Source organism: Ahaetulla prasina, chromosome 5 (assembly GCF_028640845.1).
Source record: "Ahaetulla prasina isolate Xishuangbanna chromosome 5, ASM2864084v1, whole genome shotgun sequence".
NCBI classification, from domain to species: domain Eukaryota; kingdom Metazoa; phylum Chordata; class Lepidosauria; order Squamata; family Colubridae; genus Ahaetulla; species Ahaetulla prasina.
The window spans coordinates 56,448,751-56,470,809 of NC_080543.1; the positions used below are offsets into that span (position 1 = coordinate 56,448,751).

The window sequence follows — 22,059 nt, forward strand, 5'->3', positions numbered from 1 at the left end:
CTTTTTTTGCTTCTTTTTTCTATATTATTAATTTATAATATAAAATACTAAAATACAAAAGAAAATAGGAAAATAACAGAAGGAAAAGGGAAGGGAAAAGTGTAGGGCAAAGAGAGAAAAAAAAGTGTTGATTTCTGATTTCCCTTTGGTGCGGTAGAATAAAACAATATCATCAAACCTCAACTTTTTACTTTGACATAATATAAACTAGCCATTTCTATAACAACAAACCTATTTGATCGATAAAATCCAAAAGTTTCATTTTTTTTACCTCAAACACAAAGTTCAGAAGTGGTTTCCAAGTAGAAACAAAAGTAATTGTATTTTTTTCTTCGATCAAAGCAGTCAATGTGGCCATCTCTAACTCCACAACTTTTGCAACCATTCACCCATTGCAGGAATCAAAGTCTCCTTCCATTTTTGTGTGTAAAATAATCTTTCTGCTGTCAACGTATATAATATAAAGTTCCAAAAAAATTTCCAAGCCTTTTTCCATTAAAACCAGAATAAAAGTTTCTGGTTCTATCTTTATATTCACTTTGGGAAACTTCTGTATTAAGATTTTGTATTATTATTTTTCTTTATCACATGTTCACCATAAGTGATAAAAGATCCCTTCTTTACATTTGCATTTACAGCATTCATTTGAAATGCCTTTATACAGTCTTGATAACTTATCTGGTTTTAAATACCAGTGATACATCATCTTATAAAATTTTTCTTTTAAATTATAATTTAGTGTAAATTTTAGACCTTTTGTCCATATATTCTCCCATTGTTTATTATATTATATCCGAAGTTTCTTGCCTATTGAATCGTGTAATGCTTTACATATTCATTGTCCAAATTCAAATTCAATAGCAATTTATAGACCTTAGCAATAATATGCTCATCACTACCATGCAGTAAAATTTTCATTTTTCACAGTCAAACACATAACTTTTTGTCTAATTTAAATCTTTCTTTCAATTGTAAATATGGCAGACACGTTCCTTCTGATTCTAATTCCTCTTTAGATTTTAGGATCACCAAAATTTTGTTGTACGAGGTGCAATGACAATAAAGTAAACAAAACTGAAATATATTATTTGACCGTAAGTCCACCAGTCTGCCTTTGCTACCATTCTTTTCTAAAAAAAAGTTTACAGAAAACCTTGTTTTATATTTATTCCAAACTCTTAGGAGGAGGTCACATCTAAAAATTGTTATTAAAATAGACATTTACTTTAACCTTGTCATACCATAAATAGCTGTGCCATCCAAATCTTAATTCATGGCCTCTAAATCAAGTAATCTCTTATTCTGAAGATTAACCCATTCTTAGCCAGACCTCAAACAGCAAACATTGAAATACAATTTTAAACCTGATAAACCCAAGCCGCCTCTTTCCTTAGCATCTTGCAGTAATTTGTATCTAATTCTTGGCGTTTTCCCTTGCCATATAAATGTAGAAATATCCCTCTGCCATTGTTTAAATGGAATATCTGTTGCAAATAATGGCAATGTCTAAAACAGAAAAAGGATGTTTGGTAAAACATCTTAATTACAGAAATTCTACCCATTAATGATAATTACAATTTATCCCATCTCAGTAAGTACTTTTTGGTATTATTCCAAAGATGCCATAGTTATTTTGAAATAGTTTTATGTTTCTATTTACCAATATAACCCCCAGGTTTTTCACTTTTTTCTCAACCTTAAAACCAGCCTTTTAATCAATATGTCACCATCCTGAGAGGTCCTATTTTTAATAAGTATTGTTGTTTTCTGTGTATTTATTTTAAAACCTGCTAAAACCCCAAACTCATTTAATTTCCTCATCAAATATTCTATATTATTTTTTTGGTCTTGCAAAAATATATAACCATCAGCAAATGCCCTCAATTTATAAACTTCCTTTTTAATATTTATACCTGTTATTTTCTTATTTTGCCTAATATCTCTATTCAAAACTTATACTGCCTGTTGTTCTACTTTATCTGAACACCCAGACTGAATAACTGGCCTCTTAAGTGGGTGACAATGCTAGAACAGATATTTGGAAAGAGGTAGACAGTTGTTCAAGTTTCAAACCAGCATTTGAATTCTGTACGTTTGCATCACAAGACTGACAAAATATAAATAATTTCTTTTTCCTCATAGATAAGGCACAGTTACTTGAAATAGCCAAGGCAAATGCAGCAGCAATGTGTGCTAAGGCTGGTGTTCCACTCCCACCAAATCTGATGCCTGTTATTACTCCAGAGAAGAAGGAAGAGAAAGTTACTCAAAAGTCAGCAAAAGAAACAATATTGGAACTGACTGAGGTGAGAGGAACAAAATGAAACTGATGTATGAAAATTAGCTAGAGGTGTGCCAAAGTGTCAAATTTGAAGCACCTTTAGGTGCAAACTGGTTATTTTAAATATAAAATGGTCATTTTCTCAGGCAATTCCAAAATTGAAACAGAACAGAGCATCGTGGATTTGAAATCATTTTGCATTCTGTCTTAACATTGATGTAATGAAAACAATTTGTGCTATATTTAGTTTTCAAAATAAAAAAATACCGTTTGAAAAACATTAGATCTAGTTGTTGTTGTTGTTAGTTGCGAAGTCGTGTCCGACCCATCACGACCCCATGGACAACGTTCCTCCAGGCCTTCCTGTCCTCCACATCCTGTGGAGTCCATTTAAGCTCACGCCGACTGCTTCAGTGACTCCATCCAGCCATCTCGTTCTCTATCGTCCCCTTCTTCTTTTGCCCTCAATCCTTCCCAGCTCTTCTCCAAGTGAGTCCTTCCTTCTCATTAGGTGGCCAAAGTATTTCAGTTTCATCTTCAGGATCTGGCCTTCTAAAGAGCAGTCAAGGTTGAACTCCTCTAGGACTGACCGGTTTGATCGCCTTGCAGTCCAAGGGACTCGCAGGAGTCTTGTCCAGCACCAGAGTTCAAAGGCCTCAATTCTTTGGTGCTCAGCCTTTCTTAGGTCCAACTTTCACAACCAAACATTGCAACTGGGAAAACCATAGCCTTGACTATACACACTTTTGTTGGCAGGGTGATGTCTCTGCTTTTTAGTACACTGTCTAGATTTGCCATAGCTTTCTTCCCCAGGAGCAAGCGTCTTTTAATTTCTTGGCTGCAGTCCCCATCTGCGGTGATCTTAGAGCCCAGGAAAATAAAATCTGTCACTACCTCCATTTCCTCCCCATCTATCTGCCAGGAATAGAGAGGACCGAATGCCATGATCCTAGTTTTCTTAATGTTGAGTTTCGAGCCAACTTTTGCACTCTCCTCCTTTACCTGCTCTTTAGTTCCTCTTCGTTTCTGCCATTAGAGTGGTATCATCTGCATATCTGAGGTTGTATATATTTCTCTCGGCAATCTTAATTCCACCTTTTGATTCATTTAGCCCCGCCTTTCTCATGATGTGCTCTGCATATACCTTATTTTTTGGTGTATAAGACGCACCTTTTTACCCCCAAAAAGTGGGTGAAAATCTGGGTGCGTCTTATACACCGAATGTAGCCCCACCCACCTGCCACCACCCACCCTTCGGAGGTTGTCGGTCTCTGTGCATTGCATTTTCCAGCAGTTTCAGGCGGCGAAGATCCTCACATTAGGGTACTGCTTGGAACTGGCCTAAAATCCCCACTGCTGCGTTTTCCTGAGGACGCGTGGCTGTGCGAATTGCATCAGGAGGAAAACGCGATGCATGGAGGCGATGCATGGAGAAGTGGCTTCGCAAGAGCATTGCCTCCATGCATCGCATTTTCTTCCCCAATGCAATTCGCACAGCTGCGCATCCTCATGAAAATGGTCTTGCATCTGCCGCGGCGATTCAAAGGGCCGCACTACAGCTGGCCAGTGCTGTAGGTGGCTAGTAGACCGGTGCCTCTATTTTTAAAGAAGGTAGATCAGTGCGCTCCCAAAAAAGGCAACCAGTATAGCTTTGTTAGACTGAAGCAAGCCTGGTAGACCGATAGGTTTCCTGATTAGAAAAAAGAAATTTTTTGGTCAAAAAACTCAGTGACTCTGAAAGAATCGAACAGAAATGGGCTGGAAGCCAGATCTGCCAAAGATGTTTCTCTCAGGCTGACTGCATCGAAACTGGGCCCAACAGGAAGGAGGAAGGGGTGTGGTCAAAAAACAATGTCTCAGTCTCTAGGCAGATCCGGCTGCAGCAACCCATATCTGACTGATGCCTCAGCCTCAGCCTCAGCCTCACTGGAGAACTGGTGGCTTGCTGGGCGCTGCGCAGGAGGTGTAAGGCAAGGCGCTGCCACCCAAAAACTGTTGCCGCAATCTCTGCTGCCTGGAACCCCCTAAAAACATGATGTTCTTTCTTTGCCTCTGCACAATACATTTTTGGAACTGGGGAAGCTACGGAGATCTCCAGGCGGCGGAGATTGCGGCAACAGTGTTTTTGGGTGGCAGCGCCTTTTGCCCCCTGCGCAGCATCTGTTTCACCAAGCATGTCTGACCTCCGCGCTTCCCCAGGCCGCTCCCATTACCAAAATCCGAATGGAAGTGAGGACGCCGCTGATCCTGATGCTGGTAGGCAGAGGCAGAATTCTTTTTTTCTTGTTTTCCTCCCCCCAAATTAAGGTGCGTCTTATACTCCAGTGCGTCTTATACACCGAAAAATACGGTAAGTTAAATAGGCAGGGCGACAGCATACAGTCTTGCAGGACTTCTTTCCCAATTTTGAACCAATCAGTGGTTCCGTGTCCAGTTCTCACTGTGGCTTTTTGACCGGCATACAGGTTTCTCAAGAGACAAATAAGATGGTCTGGTACTCCCATCTCTTTAAGAATTTGCCACAATTTGTTGTGGTCCACATAATCAAAGGCTTTAACATAGTCAATGAAGCAGAAGTAGATGTTTTCTGGAACTCCCTAGCTTTCTCCATGATCCAGTTCAGTGGTAGTCAACCTGGTCCCTACCTCCCACTAGTGGGCGTTCCAGCTTTCATGGTGGGCGGTAGGGGTTTTGTCCGATACTGAAGCACTTTCCTTTTTTAAAAATTTAATTGACTTTTAAAAAAATTTTCATAGCATTATTTAAAAAGATTTTCATTAGGCTTTCATAAAATTCCCCTTGACAATTTAAATTTCTGAAAATATAGTATTTGTATAAGTTTAGTTTAGTTCACGTTATGTAAGTGAAACTAAATGATGCTATAGTACAACTGCAAACAAAAGAGTCCCGTCCAAGAATAGCCCCCCACACCACCCAGCTGTAACAGACAAGCAGAGCTGGTAGCCAGCGCCCCTCCCCCCAAATCCAATCCACAATGTGCGAGAGGCATGCGCAGTCGATGATACACTTTATAAATCACCATTACTGTGGAACCAGTGGTCGGTTAGAAAATTTTACTACTAACAGATACAAAGTGGGCAGTAGGTATAAAAAGGTTGACTACCCTGATCCAGCGTATGTTGGCAATTTGATCTCTAGTTCCTCTGCCTCTTCGAAATCCTGCCTGTACTTCTGGTAGTTCTCGATCCATATACTGCTGGATCGAGCTTGTAGGATTTTAAGCATAACCTTACTAGCATGTGAAATGAGTGCAATGGTTTGATAATTCGAACATTCTTTGGCATTGCCTTTCTTTGGAATTGGAATGTAAAGTGACCTTTTCCAATCCTGTGGCCACTGTTGAGTTTTCCAAATTTGCTGACAAATTGAGTGTAGCACTTTTACTGCATCGTCTTTTAAGATTTTGAATAGCTCAGCTGGAATACTGTCTCCTCCACTAGCTTTGTTGTTGTTCAGATTTCCTAAGGCCCATTTGACTTCACATTCTAGGATGTCTGGCTCAAGGTCAGTGACCACCCATCGTGGTTATCAGGGATGTTAAGTTGGTTCTTGTATAGTTCTTCTGCGTAATTTTGCCACCTCTTCTTAATCTCTTCTGCCTCTGTTAGGTCCCTGCCATTTTGGTCCTTTATCATGCCCATTTTTGCATGAAACGTTCCCTTCATATCTCCAATTTTCTTGAAGCAATCTCTGGTCCTCCCTATTCTATTGTTTTCTTCTATTTCTTTGCACTATTCATTTAAGAATGCATTCTTATCTCTTCTAGCTATTCTTTGGAATTCTGCATTCAACTGGGTGTATCTTTCTCCCTTGCCTTTTGCTTCCCTTCTTTCCTCAGCTATTTGCAAAGCTTCCTCAGACAGCCATTTTGCTTTCTTGCATATCTTTTTCTTTGGGATGGTTTTAGTTGCTTCCTCTTATACAATGTTACGAACCTCTGTCCATAGTTCTTCAGGTACTCTGTCTATCAGATCTAATTCCTTAAATCTATTTGTCACCTCTACTGTATATTCATCAGGGATATGATTTAGTTCATACTTGAGTTGCCTGGTGCTTTTCTCTACTTTCTTCAATTTAAGCCTAAATTTTGCAAGGAGAAGCTCATGATCTTAGCCACAGTCAGCTCCTGGTCTTGTTTTTACTGACTGTATAGAGTTTCTCCATCTTTGGCTGCAGAGTGCATAGTCAATCTGACTGTCTGGTGATGTCCATGTGTAGAGTCGTCTCTTGGGTTGTTGGAAAAAAGTGTTTGCTATGACCATCATATTATCTTGACAGAATTCGATCAGCCTGTGCCCTGCTTCATTTTGTACTCCCAAGGCCAAACTTGCCTGTTATTCCAGTTATCTTTTGGCTTCCTACTTTAGCATTCCAATCCCCTTATGATGATAAGGACATCATTTTTTGGTGTTAATTCTATAAGGTGCTGTAGGGCTTCATAGAACTGGTCAATTTCATCCTCTTTAGCATCAGTGGTTGGGGCATAGACTTGGACTACTGTGATGGTTTGCCTTGGATTTGAACTGAGATCATCCTGTCATTTTGGGGATTGTATCCCAGTATTGCTTTTCCTACTCTTTTATTGATTATGAAGGCTACTCCATTTCTTCTGAGAGATACTTGCCCGCAGTAGTATACCTGTTGGTCATTTGAATTAAATTCACCCATTCCTGTCCACTTTAGTTTGCTGATTCCTAAGATGTTGATGTTCAGTCTTGTCATCTCTTGTTTGACCATGTCCAGCTTGCCTTGATTTATGGATTTTACATTCCAGGTTCCTATGGAGAAAAAATCTCTACAGCATTGGACTTTCCTTTCACCACCAGATACATTCACAGCTGAGCGTCTTTTCGGCTTTGGCCCAGTCGCTTCATTCTTTCTGGCGCTACTAGTACTAGCCCTCCGCTCTTCCCCAATAGCATATTGGACACCTTCCGACCTGAGGGGCTCATCTTCCGGCGTTATATCTTTTTTCCTTTTTGTACTGTCCATGGGGTTTTCATGGCAAAGAGACTGGAGTGGGTTGCCATTTCCTTCTCCAGTGGATCACGTTTTGTCAGAACTCTCTGCTATGACCTGTCTGTCTTGGGTGTCCCTGCATGGCATAGCTCATAGCTTCATTGAGCTATGCAAGCCCCTTCGCCACGCAAGGCAGTAATCCATGAAGAGGTTAGATCTAGTGCAAGGACACAAATAAGTGCAACTTGAACCAAGTCTGGATTTTTTTTTACTTGATTTGTGTATATGTCTGGGTGTGCTTTTGAGTCAGTATTGATTCTTGGAGACTGATTAGATCATGAAGTTTTTTTGACAGATTTCAGAAGTGGCTCACCATTGCCTTCTTTCTAGAGTTGAGACGATATGCTAGTCCCAAGGTCACCTAGCTGGCTTTGTGACGAAGACTAGAATTCATGATCTCCCACTTTCTAGCCAGGTACCTTAACCCTTAGACCAAACTGCCTTTTACATGATAAGAATAATAAAATTGCTTTGTTCTTTATCTGGGATAAAATTATGCATCCCTGTATTCTGGAAATAAACTAGTTAGCTTTCAGATTTACTAGATGACCTGGCTTTATAACTCTAAATGGCAATAAGAGCAGGTTTTGTTATATTGTTTTAGTGGATGATTGTTCTGAGTCTAGTTTTTTTAACTGTTGTTGTCATATTTTAGGACATGCCATTATATACATTTATCTCCCCGATCCGTTAATAATATTTATTTCATTATATTCTGTATATATTTTTTTTATTTTCAGAAATGCAAGAAGATTGCCCAAAGCCAGGAAGATGATGTCATTGTAAATAAGCCTCATGTTTCTGATGAAGAAGAGGAGGAACATCCTTTTATCAACCATCCCTTTAAATTGAATGAGCCGAAGCCTATTTTTTTCAATTTAACTGTACGTATTGTAAAATCACTTGTAGCTGCATTTTGTTTCATTTAAGTACTTTTTACAAAACACTTAAGTGACAAGGGAATACACAAGTACAATATTTCATTATTAATTGCAGAGAAATACTAACAGGGTTAGTGTAATAAGCTGTAGCTAGCGTTTGGGCATATTCTGGGTTTTTAAATGGATCTCACCAACATTTTAAAAAGCAAAATATGTATAAGTGGAGTTCTAAGTGGTGAAAAGATAAAGATTACATTCCCCCCTTCAGATTACTGAGCATTTAGTTAACACACAGTAATATATTTACACTATTGAGACTGGTGAATATTTGATTTGTTTCATATAATTTATGGAACAATATTTAGCAGAATGGGAAAGATGAATGATTTCTAATACCCACGTAGGTCCCAGACTCCTCAAAAATAGTTTTGGAGATTTGGAATTGGATTGGAATTGTATTAAGCGAAGTTCTGTTATAAAAATTAAAACTATATATATAAGATTGCATTTCATTTCATGATGTAGTATGATAATAGCATAATTAATATGCATTACAGCATGACCTATCATAACTACCTAAATAAACTATTGCTGTAAATCTTTAGAATGGATCAAGACAAATGTTCCTTTGCCTATGATACTTGTTGTCATAACTTGGATGGCAAATACTCATAGACAACCTTATTTCGTATAATAATGAATTTATATTATATGGATTTTCCTTGAGTAGAATTCTTCTCATGAGATAGTTTAATGGAAAAGGAAAAAAGAGGCTGTTTTTGCTTTTAGTGGGACTTTTTTCTGCATCACAGATAGTTGACAAAGTTGATGAAGAATGAATTCAAATTCATCATTTATTTCACTGCTTCCCCCCCACTTTTGCAACACTTATTTAAAAAAAGTTTTATTTTGCTTTGTATCATGGACTTTGAAATGATACATTATAGGTATTATTTGTGAGAGTAGTAAACAATAAAAATGTGATAAAATCATCTGGATTGTAAAACTTCAAAGTTGGAAACATGGTTTGTTGCTCGTTCAGTTTGTAACGCATGTTTTGCCAATGCAATGCTAAGACTTCACTTATATGTGTATATGTCGTATGTGGGCTCATAATTGTAATCTGTTTATTATATTCTTTCTCTCTCTCCTCCCAAAGACTCCTACAATAAAACCAACACCTCCGAAAAATCAGGTAACTCTGACAAAAGAGTTTCCAGTTTCTTCAGGGTCTCAACACAGGAAAAAAGAAGCAGATAGTGCATATGGGGAATGGGTTCCAGTTGAGAAGAACAAAGATGAGAACAAGGATGATGTGTTTCCTGATCCAGCCAATTTGGAGGTAAAAAGTTGAAAGAGACTGGAGATACTGGCTAAATCTTCCATTAAATCTATATACATTAGATTATAATGTAGTGTGCAAGCTTGAACAATTCACAAGTATAGAATGATGTGCTGTTTTTAGATTGTTCGCCTGCTCCAGTCAAGTTGTCAAACTAATTATTTTAGTGATACAAATTCCAAAGGAAATTTGGAATATAAATTCTGTTGTAGAAAAGTATGCTTTTATAAATAAGAAAAAGCAACCACCCCAATGTATAATTTGGCAATTAGAATAGGCTATATATAGTGTTGATAAAATTATTTATATGGCTGATTGTACAGTCAGATATTTACACTGGACTTGGCATTTTTATCCAGCACCTGGATAAGGTATTAAAGGTATTATTGCGGGATAAGAGCTGTTCAGAGTAGAGTTGCCTATTGCAATTTGCTAATGCTGATTTTGTCAATGCTGATGGTGTTTGGACTTGCACCTAAGAGGGCTATCACTAGTGATACTGTCCCCCTCCCAATCATTGTACTTACATTTGCAGGTCTTAATATTTTGTGATTTTCTCCATTTTTTAATCTTCTATTCTGCTGTCTCTGGGTAGTGCAGTGTCCACTATCCAGATTCAACCTGCTAGCTTTTGTTCTATTGTTAATTATTAATATAGTTGTAAATATATATTATTTCTACCTTTTATTTATAGTATTTTCAATATTGCTTATTTCTCAGACTATATTTGAATCATAACTCTAATGCTAGGAAAATGTGTTCAAAAATCGAGGTGTGTGTGTGTATAAAAACATACTGCACATTGTAATATGGAATCTAAGCAGTGGTGGGATTCTACCGGTTTGGACCAGTTCGGGCGAACCATTTGCTCCGATTTTCAGCCATGAGTTTACCGGTTCTCTCTTTCTTCGAAATGGTCCCGCCTGCCCACCCCTGCATTATACTTACCTCTATTTCTGCTTCCGAAGCCCAGCTGATCGGGGGCAGCAGAGTGGATTGCCGCTCCTCAGCTGTTTTCCTTTCTCTCAGCAATGCAAAAGTTAATTTTCTGCAAAGTGCCGATGTGCGTGCCCGCTCAGAGAACCAGTTGTTAAACCTGTAGGATCTCATCGCTGAATCTAAAGTGATGGGACCTGTAGGAACCCATCACTTTGTCCTTTTGTGATCCAAATATTGAGACATGTTAAATCTGGAATCCCACCTTGTGAGAAGTTTGAAACATCTTTGAAAGATAATTATAACTTTCAGTGCAATACTATTATATTAACCAAGCATAATATGCATTTTTCAACTGCTTTCACAACAGATATAACATTAATGGGTTGTTTTATAACAAAATATTGCATTGAGGGACACATTGTTTATGTGTTTATGCATTTATTTGTTTATTTATTTGCTGCCCATCTCGGCAATAGGTGATTCTAGGTGGCTTACAACCAACTAAGTGCAGTGGAATCATGCCCTTTTTGCTATTGTGGTTGGTGCAGACCAATCCCATTGGAGTGAGATGGTTCCTTTGGTAACCTAGTCTCATGTCACAAAGAGCTTTTAAAGGTGATAACCTGAATTGAAGCAAACTGGCAACCAGTGCAGCTTGCAAAACCGCAGTCTAACGGGCCAACCTAGTGGCCACAATATTGGCTTGTAATGAGATAAAAGTTTGTATTCCTCTGTAGGAGAATATTTACCTAAGTACATAGAGAAAAATAATATTTTTACTATTTTTTTTAGCCTGTGGACATCTCATCAGCACTGACTGAACGGACGATAGCCCAAAAGAGACTTACGGAAAATACATTTGATCTGGAGGCAATGTGCTTGTTAAATCGTGCACAAGAACGGGCAAGTTATAGTTCCTTTCTGTTTCCCAATTTTATCTTGAAAATTTTATAAAAAACTGAGGAATGTAAAATTTTATCAGTTTTTCATATTTCTGGCAGTATTAATTTCAGACTTTTAAGTTTCTTTAAAGCTATGTTGTTTACATGTTCCCATACATACACATGCATTGAATTGTTTCCTTAGAATGAATGATAAGCAAAACAAAAGCGGGGGGAAAAATAGTAAGCAAAATTGAAAGGAGATGAAATCTAATTTATATCTACATCTTTTTCTCTACCTTTCTCTACCTCATGCCTTTCATTTTGGGAAACTGTCTTTTTTTTGACCATATAAATATACTGATTCAAAATTGCTTTTTTAAAAAAACTTCTCACTTCTTTGAGGATCTTACTGAATCCAATGTCAGTTTCCTTGATCTTCTCCTTTCCAATTCTTGCTTCACTTGTTTGTTTTGCATTTAAATTCTTATACATTATTTCTACATGACCAAATCAGCTATATCTCTTTTATACGATTCAGTCAGTTGTGAATTAAATCCTTTTTTTTTTCCTTTGCATTTATATCCCGCCCTTCTCCGAAGACTCAGGGCGGCTTACACTATGTCAAGCAATAGTCTTCATCCATTTGTATATTATATACAAAGTCAACTTATTGCCCCCAACAATCTGGGTCCTCATTTTACCTACCTTATAAAGGATGGAAGGCTGAGTCAACCTTGGGCCTGGTGGGACTTGAACCTGCAGTAATTGCAAGCAGCTGCTGTTAATAACAGACTGTCTTAGCAGTCTGAGCCACCAGAGGCCATTCACATGCCATTCATTCTTAACCCTATTTCTTTTTTTACTACACAAACTTTTTAAATAAAACATTCCCACTGCATTCAACTTTTATGTTTCTCCTGATACATCAAACTCTAATTTCTGATTAATGAAGTGGTAAGCTGCAGTCTAATATGCAGTCAATTTCACTTCTATTCATTTTGTACAGCAAGATTCATACCATCCACTACCTTTCTTCCCATATTTATACATTTTAAAATTTCGCTATCCATTTTTCCCTCCTCAGTTAGCAATTTATCAAGTTTCAGACTTTTTCTCCCATTTCCCACTATTTTTATATAATGTGCAGTCATTTACTCTATTTTCTTTGTTAAATATCAATACCTTCGCTTTCAAAACATTAATTCTTGGATATGTGCTCTTAATTGCATCGTATGGCTGACATTTGGTATACATAATTTGATTCTCAGAAAATAAGATAGTATCATCTGCATGCAAAGATTCATTTCTTAAACTTGTGCCTCCCTAACACCATGAAAAACCCCATACATATTTTAAACTACACATCTTTATTGTACTTCCTAGTCATTATTGAGCCATTTGGTAAGCATTCTATCGGTTCTAAAGTCTCCAGCAGCCAAATTTTGACTCCGTGTTCATGCAAAACAATTCCATAATTATCACTTTAATACTGAAAGTGGTTAATGACAGGAATTAGTATTGCAGTTGTAAAGCACCTCATCATGATGGCAGCTCTGGTTGCAATTGTTAAGTGAATCCCCCTCCATTTGTGACCTCCTGCCGGCTTCCTATTGATTTTGCTTGTCAGGAGTTGGCAGTGAAGGTCGCAAATGGTGATCATGTGATCATTGGGCGCTGTGAAGTCAGAATTGAGAGCTAGTTGCCAATGCCTATATTGCAATAAGAAAACCGTGGGGATGCTACAATGGCTGGAACGTCAAGGACCAGTGCCATCATAACTTTGAACAATCGCTGAAGCAGTATTGTTAAGCAATACTTTTATTTATATATATATATATGGAATAAACTTTCTACACCTGCATAGTATCTTGGTGTAAAAAATACAATCACCCTGGAGGTTCTTAGTGCTCTCTGAGCTTGGCTGTTTTGTTTTTTTTGCAGATGTTTCATTAGCGAGGTAGATAATATCAGTGCTCTGTGCACCAAGAACCCCACAATTCAACTCTCCGTGAGCTGAAAACACACTTATTTATTCAAGCGGGACTGGCCTAATATTTTTAAATTTTTAACTGGGGTTTTATCATTTTAGGGTTTGGAATTTTAAATTTTAAATTTTTTAATACTGGCCATTTTTTCTAATTTGCTCGGTTTTAAATTGTTGTTTTAATTGTATATTTTTTATATTTTTTATCTTTTGTCTGTACACCGCCCTGAGTCCCTCGGGAGAAGGGCGGTATAAAAATTTAATAAATAAATAAATAAATAAATAAACTCTACCCTAAGCTACATACGGTTTCTTCCATTGGTTTTGTCACTTCTTGTGTCAGATGTTGATGTTTCTTCTGGCAGTTTCTATTTCTATTTATTTTAGTTCAGCATTGCCATACTATAATCTGCATATAAATGAAATAAATGATAGAATGCAATTTTGATTCTTAAACTGGAGCAATTTCTCCCAAGTGGGTTATTTGGACATATACTGGGGGTAAAGGAACAACTTCTAGTTGCTTATTTGTGAGTTGGGTGTCCACTTTGGGACTGCCACTCTCAGGATACTTGTGTAAAATAATGAATGGGGTTTTTTTGAGAGGGAGAGAGTGAGTAAATAACACTGGTCGAACAGTTTAAGAATCATTGCTATATACTCCTGGTTTAAAGGTCGTAAAATGGGGCAAAACTCACTTAACAAATGTCTCACTTAGCAACAAAAATTTTGGGCTCAATTGTGGTTGAAAGTCGAGGACTACCTGTATTGTAGCATAGTCAGTCAAAAGCCTTAGGGAAAAAAAATTGTAAGATAAGGTCACACTTTTAAGGTACGGAGTAAGGTTTATGTCAAAATAAAGAGTGAACCTTCTGCAGGTTTCCAAAAGTTCTGAGGGATTTTTCCCCCCTTAGAGAAGAATATGGTTCCATTGCTCTTCAAATAGACGTAACTTATTCTTAATTCTTAAACATAATTCTTAATGTTTTAATTAACTATTATGCTCCTTTGTAATTGCAGATTGATGCCTGGGCTGAGCTGAATTCTATACCAGGCCATTTTACAGGCAGTACTGGAGCACAGGTCTTGACTTCTGAACAGTTATCCAACAGCGGTCCCCAAGCGTGGGTTAAAAAGGTAGATGATATTCAGACAGATGAGTCCAAATGTCACAATTTAAATTCCTTTGAAAACACTGGAAGAAGTGATACTGATACTGTTAGGACAGTCATAACATCCTAAAATATATGCAGAAAAATAAATTAAAAGCATTTATTTTTGTGTTTTGTCACCATGTGTTTTGAATTCTGTATTTACACTGCTTAATAGCTCTGTTAGTACTGGTTTGATAGGCGGACTTTAGAAACTGGGAGACTGAAATGTGCTCACCTGTTTAGAAATAACTTTTAATTTCTCCTAGGGTTACTGTTATTTTGTGCTGAAATTGTCTTGAAATGTGGTTCCAATTCTATGGGCTTTTCTATTAGTTTAAGCTTAGTCTTGATTCTGATTTCAGTACAATTTGGATAGGAACTCACTTAATAGTCCATATGGCTGTAAAAATTCACTTGCTTGCTTCTGTTGTGCACATCTTTGAAAGTGGAATTTGCCTAACTCTGGCCTGAACTAACAGTATTCTTGGCTCTTAGGAGAAGATTCTAGGATTTACTTGATTGCAAAGGCAAAATTAAGAAGTTATCATTATCTTTATTTAATCCTAAAAACAATGGCCCATACTTGATGAAGACATCAGTTAGGAGATATGTTGATGAAAGTAGACAGGTAGTCTGCAAATTGAGGAGACGGGGTTTTTTTCTTTGTCTGCAGAATATGATTGTGCATATTAATAGGGCAGTGGCAGAGCTAACACACATTCATTTGCATTTATTAGATGCTCAGAAATAATGCAAATTAAATTGAATAAAGACTGTTTGGGTAGTTTTTGCAATTGAGTTTCATATGACCGATCCTGATCTGCTCACAGAGCCTATGTTGCATCTGCTGTTTCTATAGCTGAAATCATAAAGGTGCTTTTAAGTTTGAGGAACTATCGTTTGAGAATTTACAGTTTTGGAAAGTTCAAAAGACCCTTACATAGTGGGATTATATGCTTGCCAAGTACATTTTTACAGTCTGAATAAACAATTATTTATATATTTGTCATGTTCGCTGATCTATCAATTAATTTTATGATTGTCTAATTCTGATTGGCTTTTTTCAAAGCCCTGTTAGTTGGAGCCTCTTGTTTTTAAAAGCATTGTAGATGAATCAGTGCATTTAGATACAGTAACCAGAGTTTTATATTTGTGTTTTGTTGATAAAATGTATTATATATACTTTTACACTTTTGTAATTAAAATATATGGGAAATACTGTAAATACACTATATGTAAATATTTCCTCATGAAAGGGGTTTCTCTATGAAATAAAAGTGGAGAATTGTTGGTAATTATTAACTTACAGCACCCATTTTAACAAAAAGTTCACTTCCATTATATGTCTGGTATTCAGCACCCATGTACAGTTCACAAAAAAGGCCATACTTTCTATAATATAATTGGCAGAGCATCTAATTGGTACATGCTAATTTTAAGGAAATCTGAAAAAAATGGAAAAAACTTGAAGCATGACTTCCCAGAAGATTTTGCAATAACATTTTTCCTTGTTCTTCACAAGATGCCTGAGTGACACATCTAGGGGCATATCTTTTTTTAAGCAATGAGCATTTTGTAACTACCCAGCTATTTCAAATTGTTGACTGCTGAAGACTGCTCACATAGCCATTCTTCACAGAAGGTTGAAGCTTTGAAATTAATGTACTATATGTAGTGTACAATTTGTAGCTGGTACTGCTTCTGTTTTTTAGGATTCTAATATAGGAGAAATTGACTCTTAATTTTCTTAACCCAAAGCATTTTGTTCAGGTTTCTCATACTTATAATAATATTTATATTATATGCTTCGGATTATAAATCTCTCTTTTATAATATAGTCTGTTAGGGGAATCACATATAATATTGCTTTTTTCCTTAACCTCCTACAAGTCTCAGGCAATTTTTCATTACTTGAGTAGAATAGTCATTGGAGGCCTGATACATAGAGTAGGTAACATATTACTGGTACTTTTTTTTAAAATAAAAAGTGTTCGTTGGATTACAAATATGGAGATTAAGCTCTTGCAGTTCTGTTTGTGAATTGATGTAGTTTGCACTGTGTGATTTCTATCACCTTTGGTATGAAGATAGTTGGGTAGATTTCTCAGAGATTTATGATATTAGACTGTTGAGCTTTTTAACTCTCTATGGTATTGTATGTCTCCACATTTTCACCCATATATATAGAGGGCTATATATATAAGAAGTTACTCTATGTTATTGGAGCTGTCTCCTTGTGGGAATGATTATTTTTTTCCAATGAATAGGCAAATCAAAAGCACCTTGAAGCAGTAAATTTTAGATTTTGTTGAGTGTATAATATTCCTAAATATTCTTTACGTGAGAGTTTTCAATTGTATTCCCAGAAAATGTTGGTTTCTTGAATGAAGTAAGAAAGATGGCAAAATTTATACAAAATGTTTCTTATAGCCTATATGCGTACAGAATTCCTGAATGAAAAGTCTTTCTTACAACATTTAAGTTCAGTTGCCATGATAAACGTTCTTTCTTGCAAATAAGACTATTGGCACTCAGTAGGACTTGAATATTGCATATGATTGGGCTATTAATTTCTTTGCAAGTGAAATCAAATGAAAAATATATTAATTCACTATTACATATAATAAATATTCCCCATTTTCTTAAAAGAACAGTAGTTGGATATGTCAGATGACTGGTAAATTATTGGTAATTTTTCTGAGAAATGAAATGTTAAGTCTACATTGTATCAAACTTTTTAAAAAAACTTACATTGAAATTTGACTATCACTTAAAAATAAGAGAAAGATATACTGAGGGTTATGTTGGTTAATGTGCTTTATGTTGTAGAAAGCAAGCCACTTTTAAAAAAGCAATTTGTGTTTTTATTTGCTTGAATTTTAAGCAATGTAATTTAAAATGTTTGGGTATTAGGGTTTTTGATATTTTTGAAGAAAGAACAACTTTAGTCTGTTTGCATTATCATCAATGATGTAATCAGTTCACAAATACAAAAATATTAAATTCTTCACAGTACATGTGCAACACATTTCTTTTTAGGCTTACTGTATTTATTTGTTTTTTGAATCACATACATGGTGATTTTTTGAAGAAGTTATTTGTTAAATATTAGGCCAAAATAGAAAAAAAAACAATATTAATTATCCAGTAAAGGTTGGTATCTCAAATAGCAGTCCTTTTTCCACCATATTTTTCAGATTCACTCAATAAGGAAGCGTGTTTAGGAGCACAGCCTTAATAACAAATGAAATGAAATCTTGCTTGATTTTCAGACAGTGTCCTGTATATTACTATCAAAAATAGTATTTTAGTTTATAATGGTAACCAAATTCATATTGTCAGTTATTTCCTACTCCTAAAAGAAAAGTCAGACTACAAAAAGTTAATTTACTTTTTTCACCAACCAAGAAAACGATAGACTGTTCTTGTGAAGGAAAATGGGATAAGCATGCTAGATCTAGGAGAACTAGTAGTGATTGGTGTTTTAAGGAATTATTACTAGGTTGAGTGTTGAAGTAGGGTAAAGCGAGTTTTTTGGAAGTTGAGTTCCTTGGATATTCTGAATGCTGTGCTCTTCTGAAGCTTCCCCTGTCCCAGTACTCTGTCCCCCTTCAGGAGGACCTAGATTTCATCTGGAGGGACTGACAGCGCTGATCTTACACGATTGCTACAATGAACAGGAAACCCGACCAGGAATTGCCAGGTGAAAAATGTATAGGAGAAAGCATAATGGTGTGCTGTAACAATAATCTTCCCTTACTTCAGAAATCAGTATCTGCCAATATTACTCTCTCCTGAAAGCAATGCAAGATCTTCCAACAAAGTAAGCATTTGTGTAATAACAAAACAATTGGGGAGGGGGCACTTAAGAACAGGATTGGTATATAGATTTCTCCAATTTGCAAAGATTGGAATACTGCCGATTTTGGATCTTAGGAGCTTAAACCAACGTCTGATGATACTGCTATATTAGATCACTGTAATGATAAACATACACTTTATTTTATCTGCAACTTAAAAGCAGACAGGAACGTAATTAGTGATTTCATCTAAGGGCTAATATGTTCTGCCATGGAAGTAAGATCTGATTTCTGTCATTAATATGCTTCCGAGCAAGGCTTCTTATCTCTATAGAAAAAATTCAGAAGCCCGTGAACTGCCTTTTGGCACTCTGGAAGATTTTTCAATGATATATTCCTGATGTTGTGGACACTGTGGCTACAGAATGCAGATTAGAAAAAAAAATGGATTGTCTGCCCCGAATCCAGATAAGAGAATGGAGTTAGATATATTTTCAGTAATTGGAAATTAGAATTAGAATTGAAATTAGAATTTCAGCTCCATTTGCAATTCCTTTTTCTATATTATTGTAGCCCTTTATCTTAGTAGCCTTGATATTCTGCATTTCAAATATGATAAAATACTATGCACATACACACACAAGCACACATAAGCAGTGAATTTGAGTTTTTGTGATATCAATTTAGCCGCAGTGTCCACCCACATTAGTTCCCCACCTCATTTTACTATTGCTCCTTCTTTAGCATAATGCTGTTACTTCGTAGCTGTAAGTATAGATATAAAGGCAACTCTGGCAACTTCACTCTCCCCATTCCCCAATCATGTTTGTGTCCATTTAGAAGCAAAAATCATGAACACCACTGTCTCTTACATATGGCCATAAGAAATGTTGTTTACTGTATGTGAGAAATATTGATTTGGTAACAATATTCTTTAAATACTTAACATTGGTTTAAGTGAAGTTTCATTTCTGAAGTAATTACAAACTTTGCAGAAATAGTCAGTGGCAGACATGGTCTGCTCACTGTAGTCCGTTCTGTGTTTTTCTTATAGGTATTCACCCTTGCACCCAGGATTGGGTCTTGGCGTTCCCATTTGTGTGGGCTTTTCTTGGCATTGAATGAATCTGGTAAATTGTGATTTCTTACCTCTTTCGTTCCTAACTATCCCTGCACCAGTCTGAATATCATTTTTTTTTTCCATTACAGTGGTGTTGAATACTTACTCTGTCAGGCGTTCTTACTGCTAGGTGCTTTTATTAGATTTCATTTGCTCGTCCTGTAAACTGCTTTGTACACCTGTCAACATTTTTTTACAATAGCAACAAGAAATGGCTTGCCCTAGCTAGTGACAAGAAATGTACTACTTAACTAAGTCTTGTTTAATATAGAGAGATTTAAAGAATCACAAAGGACAAATTGCCATAGAAGCAATATAGAGTCAGAGCAAAACAAATAATTCAGAATTTAAAAACTTTTACGTGTTTCCCATATCCTTTGATGACTTTAGAGTTGTCTATTTCAATAATAACCAATCTTGACTTATTGTACCTTTGTACTGGAAAAATATATTAATAGTATTGTAGATTTAGTTCCTCCATGCTGTGAAATAACATAGTCACCATGTAATGTTATTTCAAGTACTTTCTGATAGTGATTGTTTAGCATTGTAAATAAAATATTAAACGTATATATTTAACAGGCGTTTTATTTTAGCTAGTTTTTACTAGCCAAGTGGTTTCCAGAGCAAGATACGTGCAAGCTGGAATAGACAGGCCTTGTTTAAAGTATCTGGAGGATGTGAGGCCGGAAATAGCTCATATAATTTTATCATGTAGATGAATCGGACTGTTGTTGTATTTGACATCAACTACTGTTAGATGTAATTTGCAGGAATATAAAGGCTTGTAGGAATAATCCATACCTCATGAATTAAAATGCCTGGAGTGTTTGACAAGGAATTGTAATGTGCAATCCAAGAACAACAGAAGAAATATTAAAGATTCCACTTAGAAACTATAAACTTCAGTACTTAATTAAACATTGATTCCAGTATTTATTTACAGATAAAAAGGATTTGGGGATTTTAGACAAAAAATGTTCTTTTTCCATTGGACTTTGGCACATATGTTTTCTTTTGAGTTCTATCATTGAATTCTACAACTGGATAACCTGTGATCATAGTGTTATAATAAACTTGAGGCGCAATTAGAAAACAGTACTTCTTCAAAAATGTACTGTACTTCAGTTTTTTTTAAAAAAAACCCTCCAAGTTATAGTTCATCTTCGTAGGGAAAAAAAAGGCAATTTAGGATTGTGCTTACCTGCATTTCAAACAAAAAGGCTTCTTTTTATTTTGCCCCCAATAATGAGGACAGTTTCTGATAAATTCTTGTAACCTCAAAGACCTTCCTGAAACAATAGGTTCCTGGCATTTTTGTGAACTGGATACACATTGGTGATGAAACAGACATTGTTGATGAACATTCTATCATTGCAAAGCAGGTACAAAAGAGGAGTCGGAGCCCTGGGTGACATTGACTGGGGTTTGTATCATACTCTGCATGGTTGCCCTTTTCTAATGAGAGGTTCGTGGAAAGGAGAGGGGAGGATGAAAATGGAAGTAAGTAAAAGCCATTCTAGAGGTGTATCAACTCGAAGCAGTTGGTAACTGGCATCAGCTAACATGTTTCTGTGTACACAAACTGCATGGCTTGCACCAGTCAAACTGTTTCTGTGAGAGGTAATGTCTGCCTCATTTAGCCTTTTCTTACATAAGAAACACTTTTTCCAAAGTAATGTTCATTTGCATGGAATACAGACATCTATTTAATTGTGTTATATGGGTTGATTTAATACTTGAGGAACTCATGTTACATATGTTATTGGAAACATTACAGTTTGCTTTCTTAACAGGGATACAGAGAATAGTATTGCAGTGTGTGTGCGTATGTCATAATTTTCTGTGCTGAAGAGCAAACCAATTTACTGTACACTCAGTTCGCTTTCAGTGCCTATTTTCAGTCATTGAAATGTAGACTGAAAGCAGAGGGATTTCTATGTATAGTTGGTATGTTAAGTTTTAAAAATGATGTGCTAATACTACACACACAGACACATAAATATATGTATGTACTTATATGTTTGTGTGTATATATATAAATACATCTACACAAGCAGTTTGTTGTGTTGGGTCCTTGGGTGGGGCAGAAAGAGAGATGATAGTTCACAGAATAGCCTGTGAACTTTCACCCCTCTATATGGAAACTTGTTTCAGGGCCAAATCTGCCTTGTAGCTGCCTTCTTGCCACGGTCAATGCCAGCCCTACTATTCACAACACTGCAGCCATCGAGGCCTAGGTACGTAAACGTTTAAGGAGTTTTTAAAGAACTATAAAGCAGAAAGCATTTTAGTACAGTTGATATACTCTCACTAATAGTATGATTTTTAAGGTTTTCAAAACATTTGTCCTGTGTTATTGTTGAACTGTATGGCTAAGCTTTTTTCTTTTAAAGATGCTTCTATCATGCATGAGGAGTTTTGTGAGGGAATTGGTTTTCAAAGGCCCAGATTGTTTCTGAAAATATAATTGGTAAAGGGGTATGTTTTACTCAGTAAGTAATATATCAAATAAGTTTTTGCTTGTTTTAATTATACTTTTAATTTGAAACAATCCATTGAGGTTTTCTAGAAGGATATGCATATATTTTGAAGTCTGAGTTGAATTGTAACTGAAAAAATAAGTTGAAACAA

At 36.2% G+C, this 22,059-nt stretch overlaps 1 protein-coding gene across 5 annotated transcripts in view; it reads left to right on the forward strand.

Moving 5' to 3' along the window:
- The window catches only part of SON (SON DNA and RNA binding protein), a 38,579-nt gene that overhangs the window by 12,367 nt on the left and 4,153 nt on the right, over positions 1 to 22,059 (forward strand). The window contains exons 4-10 of one of the 5 annotated variants that reach the window (XR_009155563.1): positions 2,143 to 2,306; positions 8,062 to 8,205; positions 9,362 to 9,544; positions 11,276 to 11,386; positions 14,372 to 14,488; positions 18,121 to 18,208; positions 19,360 to 21,665. Coding sequence is in view for 3 of the 5 variants with exons in the window: in XM_058186890.1 (XP_058042873.1) it covers positions 2,143 to 2,306; positions 8,062 to 8,205; positions 9,362 to 9,544; positions 11,276 to 11,386; positions 14,372 to 14,488; positions 19,360 to 19,435; positions 21,583 to 21,665 (878 nt within the window). In the remaining 2 variants the exon portion in view is untranslated. Of the gene's footprint in view, positions 1 to 2,142; positions 2,307 to 8,061; positions 8,206 to 9,361; positions 9,545 to 11,275; positions 11,387 to 14,371; positions 14,489 to 18,120; positions 21,666 to 22,059 lie in introns of those variants that run through there. The other 4 variants (XM_058186890.1, XR_009155562.1, XM_058186891.1 and 1 more) reach the window with 4 other exon arrangements.